Consider the following 8,050-nt stretch of genomic DNA (forward strand, 5'->3'; position numbering starts at 1 on the left):
GGCATTCAAGTACAGATTCGGGGCACCTGCTCTAGGGAAAGGCTTTCTCCCCGGGGGGTTTGAGTTCCTGAGAGATTTCCAGGTGTATTGGCTTTACCGGCCCCTTGACTCTAGGAGGTTCTCAGTGCAGGGACCGTGCCCACAGGATTCCTGGCTCTTCTTTCTTGCTGGTGGTCACCTCTGCCCACTAGTTCACCATCTTTGTATCTTGAGCCCCGTTTCTTGTGAGATACGAATCTATTTCTGCCTAGCCAACTCCACTACCCGTATGCCCCAACATAATAGAGTTGACAAAACAGGTTTAGCCAAACTGACAAATTTTTCGGGGGAACCAATTCAACCCAATTAGTAGCCCCTGATGTTCTCTCAGAAGGGACCTTCTGAGAGCAGTTCCTAGAAAGCATATGTACGTTCTGATTCTAGGTGGTCTTTTCCTTTGGGCTACTGTGTCAATGGTAAAACCTACACCCACTTCTTGAGCACAACCAGTCCTAGCCACGGGCCCAGCAGATTAGACTTTCCCAAACGGTTTCAGAGTCTGCTTTCAGTGTGTGGGCAGGGTTGGGATTCGAGTAATTGAACCAGTTCACTGCCCTAATGACTTTTGAGTATTAAAATATATATATTAAAAGAAGCTTATTTCATAATACTTAAATAAGAACAATAGGGAAACAATATTCCTTCCCATGAAACCATTGAGGTGCCCTGAAGTTTATAATTGTTTTATCAAATTTGTGCAAAATAAATCACAGCTATATTTCATAAGCTCCAATATAACCCAGGATGAGGAATACTTTTTAAAAAACTAGATACAGTTGTAAAAAAAAAGTTGGGACAGATGAACGTTAAAAAAAAAAAAGTATAGAATGTCAACACTGGGTGGCTCCCCAGCCGCCCACCTGAGCGAGAACCCTGATTCTAAGGGTCATTTTTAACAACTGGTTCGCCACCTGCAGCAAAAGATTAGGTATCCTTTTTGCCAAACCATCATGAACCGGCCACATGGTATGTGTAGGCCTCAGGTTGCTCTGAGCCTCCACCAGGCACATCTTGCCCCAGGAGTGGTGGTGGGGACACACCAGGTTGCTCTGAGCCTCCACCAGGCACATCTTGCCCCAGGAGTGGTGGTGGGGACACACCCTCGCTTCCGAGAGTTGCCTGCTGCAGCAGAGAGCACAATGACTTCCGCTTAGTTGGAGGGTACCACCCCTGCTCCTGCATCGGGACAGAGAAGAACTGCTGCCAGTCATTGTGTTCCTCTCCCTGAAAGCCTGAGTAAGGCCCTTTCTGCCCCTCCCAGGGCTGCTGCCTCACTCCCTGCACACTATGGACCGCGTGTAGAAAGTAGGAGTTTGCACACTGGCTTCCCCCTGTCTCACTCCCACCCCTGTCACGGGAAGAGGCAGGAGAAGGAAAGCCATTGTCTGGTGCATTGCTGGGAAACAGAGAGCCAGGAAATAGCCCTCTTCCTGTGTCACCTTGATACTCCACAGCCCAGTCAGGTTCCTTAGTGTATGAAACTCTAAGGTGGTCTGAACTGCCCTGATGACCGGGAACCCCCTGGGAGTTCGGAGCGGAGCAGCCCTCACTCCTCAGCAGAGTCTCCAGGAGCGGAGTGAGTCTCCTCTTCTTCTGCGGGACGGAGTTGGAGGCGTCAGGCTTGAGATCCTGAAGTGTGTGGCCTTGCACAGAGTCTCTTTCTTGTTTCGTAACCCAGTATAACCGGCGTCTCTCCTCTTCAGCTGGGAATGGAGATCGCCTGTTCTGGAACCAGCTACTAGCTCCAGTTAAGGAACTTTGGGTTGGGTCAGACAGTTCTCTTCTTGTAAAATCAGGGTAAGGGTCTTCTAAAAGCGGTTGCTTAAGTGGCTGCCAGGGTTCCACAGTAAAGGCAGGTGGTGGCCTGGCTGGTCTCTCTCCTGTCATTTGGACCTGGCCCCCGTCTTCAGTTGGCACGCCATTGAAAGCCATGTCAAGCTAGAGCCCAGTCTCTTCCCAAGTGATGAAGTGATGGCTCTGGAGCTGTAGCTTAGGCTGGTGTTCTCTGGAAGAGCAAAACCAATGATTTGATTATAACTATATATATATGTGTGTGTGTGTGTGTGTGTGTGTGTATAACATATATACACCCAAATCTTGTCAACATATCAAACTAAAACCAAGCCCATGCTGTCAAATGTTTTCCGACTCAGTGAACGTGCTTGGTAAAAATCAAAGGGCAGAGAAAAAGAGGAAGGCCCTTGGCAAGATGGATTGACAGTGGCAGCAGCCATGGCTCCAACTTGAGCACCGTTGGGAGGGTGGTGCAGGACCTGGCAGGGTTGGCTTCTGCTGTCCAGGAGGTCGCTCTGGGAAGGAATGGACGAACCCAATGACGCTACCTGATGAGAACAGCAGGGCTCCCGAGGCTGTAAATGTTTACCAAATCCAAGTGCCTGGTGAGTTCGAACCACAAACTTTGCACTTAGTAGTCCTTAACAACTCCATGTTTAACCCCCTGCACCACCAGGGCTTCTTAGAAACAGCTAGAGCTTTTTTTCTCCCTTCCCGGCCATCTTGGCGGCTGCTCTTGGTTGGGAGCCGGCCCGCACCTAAGACAGGAAGGTGGTGGCCGCAAAGAAGACGAAAGAGTCACTGGAGTCCATGCACTGGAGGCTCCAACTCGTTATGAAAAGTGGGAAATACGTGCTGGGCTACAAGCAGATGCTGAAGATGATCAGCAAGGCAAAGCGAAACTGGTCATACTGGCCAACAACTGCCCTGCCTTGAGGAAACCGGAAATCGAGTACTACGCCATGTTGGCCAAAACCAGTGTCCGTCACTACAGCGGCCACAACATCGAGGTGGGCACGGTGTGTGGCAAGTCCTGCAGGGTGTGCACGCTGGCCACCATCGACCCCGGGGATGCTGATATCATTAGAAGCAGGCCAGAACAGATTGGTGGAAATAAATCCTGCAATGTTTTTCTTTACTAAAACTGGCCAGAGCTTATTTAAAAAAAAAAAGAAAGAAAGAAAGAAAGAAAAGAAACAGCTAGAAAGAGATTTCTTGAGAAGAAATGACTCACCCAGTGGTGGAGGCCGACAGGTCCTAAATCTGTGAGTCGAGTCCAGATAGAAGCGTCACCTGACCCTGTGGCTTCAGGAGCTGATGAACCCCAAATCAGCAGACCAGGTGATGAGTCAAGCACGCTCCAGAAAGAGTTCGGCACCACTCCCGAGACCCTGATCTATATATACAGCCCACACCCTTGGGGGATTTCCCTCTACAACTGGATGGCCAATCACCTCTTGGAGAAAGACTGCTTGGTTCACTAATTGCCAGATGGCGGCCTCATGCAGCTGTCAAACAGCACCATGACTTCACTGACAGGCTGCTGAGAGCCAGGTTGATGCAAAACCAAACCCTCCCTAATTAGGGAATTAGGGCTGAAAGCCACAGTAGAATAAAGGTATCCCGTGCCACCTCCCCTGGGTCCCCACTTTTCAAAATTCACTTGAAGCCATTGAGCTTGCAATTTTAAGCATTCCTCTCTTGGGAAGAGTGCTTTTGAAAATGGATTGCTAGGGGTCATCTGAGGGATTTATCTGGAATTACCTGTGTGAAATTGGTTCCAGTGCAATGGATGGTTGAATGTGGCTCTTCAAGCCATAGCCTTGGTTAGTCCCACCAGACCACCTTCAGTTTCCCGATGGGTCTGGGTAAGCAGGTGATGGTGAACGTGCTGATTGGGTAAGATGATTCAGCCTTGAGTGGTTGTGAACAAAGTTCATTGTGATCGGCATCCTCCTGGGGTGAAATAGCCCTCTTGGAAGCTGGAGTAGCTCCGGTGGCACTCATTAGCTGCTTGCTAAGTGCTCGGTTAGCAGTTCGAAACCACCAGTTGCTCCTCGGGATAGAGACAAGACTTTATTCTTGTAAAGAGTTACAATCTCAGAAACCCACAGCGGCCTTTCTACTCTGCCCTATAGGGTTGCCATGTGTCGGGATCGACTCAATCACAGTGAATTTGGAGTTGATTTTACATCATGGTACCTGCTCTGCCTTCTGGGGTGACACAAAAACTGTATTCATTTCTGCTGAAATCTTCTAAGGCCTTCTCCCTAATTATAAATAAACCACACTTTTCAAGTTTTATCCTAGGGCAGCATTATTCGCTCCATTGAAAAGCAGATCTTTCTTCTAGTTGTCATCTCCACAAGCTGAAATTGAGATTGTGATTCCGGGTTTTTTATGGCTTGAGAATCACAGGTGGCACCTTGTATTTCGTAACTGAAAGATAAACGGAGCCCACATGCAGGTCTCGTTTTAATCTTAGGAATTGTGTCAAGCTAAGGGCTTACCTGGGGTTCCGAGGCTGTAAATCTTTACGGCAGCAGAAAGCCTCGTCTTTCTCCCACGGAACAACTGGTGGGTTCAAAAACCACTGGCCTTGCAATCAGCAACCCAGCACGTAACCCACTGTGCCACGGGGCTCCATAAGGGGTTAATGGTGCCTGATTATGCAGTCACCACAGAAACACCCACACACTAAACCAAACTCACTGCCATGAAGTGCATTCTGACTCATCCCCACCCGACAGGGGAGGGTAGAACTGCCCCTGGAGGTTTCTGACACTGTAACGCTCTTCCAGGAGTAGAAAGCCTCATCTTTCTCCCGATGAATAGTAGTCAGGCAATACAAATTTGATCAAGTATAATAATCTGCTGACAGATGACAAGATGACTCTAGCGGATGCAAAGAGTATTTAGCGCAGATCGACGATGGGTGTGCAAACCCAAAGGTAAAGAAATCATTTGTGACTTTAATTGCTTCAGTGAGACTTGCTATTTAGATTTGGCCCTGCATCATCCCAAAGCAATGTTTTCATGCAGTTCCCTCAGAACGCTGCATCTCCACTCTCTCCATCAAGAGAAAGAAGAAAGTGTGTTTTGTCAAAGGTGGAGATGAGAATGCTTCCTTTCAAACGAACTTAACATTTTGAATTTAGAAACTTTACAGGTGGGCTATATATGATCACACCCAACTAGGGACCCTGAATCTTAGAGCTGAGTAAAGTAAAGCTAAAAGATCTCCACGCTGCAAAGACACTTCAAAAATTACCTACGCCTTCTACCTCCTCTCCAACTTGAATCTTGTTGCTTGGTTTGTTTTCCGCTAGTAGCATCCCTCTGGCTGGGAGAGAATGCCAGCCAAGCCAGCTGATCCAAGATTGCCACCAGGGCTCCTACCAGATAACTAAAACATCCTTTAACTCCTTTGAAGCCATGGACCCCCAATGATTCCTACTTAGTCTTTATCTAAAGTGACTAGATACATGTATTATCTATTTTCCCCTGGGAACAGATGTCTCTAAAATGTACTGGGGACACATATAAACCTTAAGTTTATGAATGGATGCATTCATCACACTTAAATGTAGCCCTGATCTAAGAACAATTAGTTCTTATGACAGGGCCCGATTCGGTATTTGCCCTCATGAAGAGGTCACTGAAGATATGGGTGCACCAGCAAAGTGCAGTGAAGAGTACTTTAATTGTTTATTTGATAACTAGCTGAATCTGCAGTATAGCCAATTTTAATAAAATTTGAGTCTTCCCTAAATTATTGGCTCTCTAGGAACATTTACTGCAGTTACACTCTTTACTGCTTACACAATAATGCAAAAGAAACGCCAATTGTCATGAATCACAGGTGTTTTTAAATGAGCAGAAAATTCAGAACGTGTCGAATCTTCAGATTTCGAAATGACAATGCTTTGAAGAGTCCCCTGCTTCTCAGAGGAAGAACATAAAATCAGAGAAACTAAATCACTCAGGACCAAGTTCCTTAGAGCCAGCCACTTTTCTTACCGTCATACACACCGAAGTGGACAACTGCTTCAGTTCAAATCCAAAGACCCGGGTTTGCGTTGGAAAGCTCCTTGTTTCTTATAAGTCCAATAAATGGCAATTTCAGACTAACATAGATTTGCTACTTAGACTAGCAGGCATAGTTCTGCCTTTGTGAATGAGCATTATCGAAAGTTTTGCCCTAACTCTAACCATCATTGTAAGAAGTGTCCTGTCACTTAAGTTTTTAACCTATACAAGTCAATAATCCATGCATTTATTATAAAAAGCTGTCCTACACATCTATATTTCCCTTTTCTCAATAGTACTTTAAATTCTATACTATTGGTTAAATTGATGATACCATCAACAGAATTATCATATGTTCCCCAGGAAAATGCTAAGGATGTCTCTGAAATGGATTGGGGACATATACAAACCATAGGTCTATGAGTGGATTTGTTCATCACACTTAAATGTAGCCCTAATCTAAGAACAATTAGTTGTTATGACATGGCCCTATTCAATACTTGCCCTCGTGAAGAGATCATTGAAGATATGGGTGAGATAGCCAAGTGCAGTGAAGAAATCAGATGGCGTCCAGCTATCAGAAAGAATAGCGAGCGTCTGGGGTCTTAAAGGCTTGACTTAGAGCTAGTAGCTGACTAAGTGAAGTGTCGACTAAATCCACACAGAAGAAATACACTAGCCTGTCTGATCCAATGATTATAAAATAAAATCCAAGATTAGAGGAGGGAACTGTTCAAACTTAAATTCTGAGCACCTGGTTTGCAGAAGTCTATGGACTACAGTGAAAGTCCAAAATCCATTTGCAGGGTTCTGTCATGGATTAAGCCCTAAGAAAATCCCCTCTGACTATTGATCAGGGTTGATATCAGCTTTGCTAGTGGTGGATTACTGCAGATGTAGTTAGGTTCAAATTTAACACCTTATCATTTGTTCTTTTTTTGACCCATTTTAGATTTGTTCTAGTTTTTATTATTTCCTTGTTGTTGTTTTTTTCAACTGTGGTTTTTCTCAGCTCTATTTTGTCATTATTTTGAGGGTTTGGTGGTGGTAGTATGTTTTCTTTATATAAGATCCAATACAGGTAAATCTATAGAAACAAATCTATGGAATAATAGTTTCTTAAAGTGTGGCAAGGGAGGTTGGGGGAAATGGGAAGCTAATAATAATGAGTATAAGAATGAAGAAAATGCTCTAAAATTGGTTACATTGATGATTGCACAGTTCGTTTTAATATGTTCAAACCAGACTTCTGAGAAGATGGTGCCCAGGTAGAATCACCCGCTCTGTGCTCCTGTTGTTAGATCAGAAAATCGAGGGAATGTGGCTGTTCGCTGGAGAGCCAGAGTAGGTCAGAGACCTGTGAGCAGGCAGGAGATCGGGAGCAGAGCTCTTGTTTTCTCCTGGTTGTGGATATGGAGCTAACTCAGTCTCCGAGGCCATGCTCAGTCGATGGTAGCAAGCTGGTCAAACTGCCCGCCCTCGTCCCCTTCCAACCCCAAACATCAGAATGATAGCCCTGAGAGGAGAGGAAGAGAGGGGGTGGGAAAGGGGAGTAAGGGGGAGCTGACAGCATTGATGACTGTATAACCCCATTTGAGGGAGTAAGCAACAGAATTGTATGTGAATGAATATAGTGGATGGTGTAAGATATGGAAAAATAAATGAATAATATAAGGGTTCCTGGGGGTAGGGTGGGGGAGGGAGGGGATAAAGGGAGCTGATACCAAGGAGTCCAAGAAGAAGAAAGAACATGTTTTGAAACTGATTGTGGTTGCAATTGTAAAATACTGCTGGATGTGATTGAACTATGGAATGTTATAAAATCTGTAAGAGCTCCCAATAAAATTATTTTAAAAACCAAAAAGTTTAAACCGTTGAATTGTATATGTGAATTCTATGTCAACAAAACTACTAGAAAAAATTTTAAGACAAAAAAGATTGAATTGTATGATATGTGAATTCTATGTCAACAAAACTAATAAAAAATTTTAAGACAAAAACAGATAGATTTCCTATGAATGCATAAAAACAGATCAATTGAACCTAGTTATATGAATGAGGCAGGGGGTGGAGGGGTGGGCCAGGGAGTCGATGTGGAGAAAGAAAGACAATACCATGGCCTGGGTCAGACGCACCTTGGTCCTGCAAGTAACATCCTTGCTTTACAGCATCTTTTTTTTTTTTTTAA

General features: G+C 44.9%; 1 protein-coding gene and 1 pseudogene across 1 annotated transcript; one reads left to right on the forward strand and one right to left on the reverse strand.

The window, feature by feature from the left end:
• Positions 1-677: 677 nt before the first annotated feature.
• Positions 678-3,160, reverse strand: LOC123522141. The gene is made up of 2 exons (XM_045294050.1): positions 3,068-3,160; positions 678-2,044 (listed from the first exon to the last, which is right to left on the reverse strand). Exon 2 carries the CDS (start codon positions 1,969-1,971, stop codon positions 988-990), a length of 984 nt encoding a protein of 327 aa, XP_045149985.1. The 5' UTR covers positions 1,972-2,044; positions 3,068-3,160; the 3' UTR covers positions 678-987.
• LOC101653197 lies at positions 2,372-2,975 on the forward strand (annotated as a pseudogene).
• Positions 3,161-8,050: the final 4,890 nt, after the last annotated feature.

Source organism: Echinops telfairi, unplaced genomic scaffold (assembly GCF_000313985.2).
Source record: "Echinops telfairi isolate 266 unplaced genomic scaffold, ASM31398v2 ScPeMD7_2565;HRSCAF=3150, whole genome shotgun sequence".
Classification (NCBI taxonomy): Eukaryota; Metazoa; Chordata; class Mammalia; order Afrosoricida; family Tenrecidae; genus Echinops; species Echinops telfairi.

Coding starts and splice junctions, on each gene's coding strand:
- LOC123522141 (XM_045294050.1), bottom strand. CDS start 1,971: ATGGCTTTCAATGGCGTGCCAACTGAAGACGGGGGCCAGGTCCAAATG.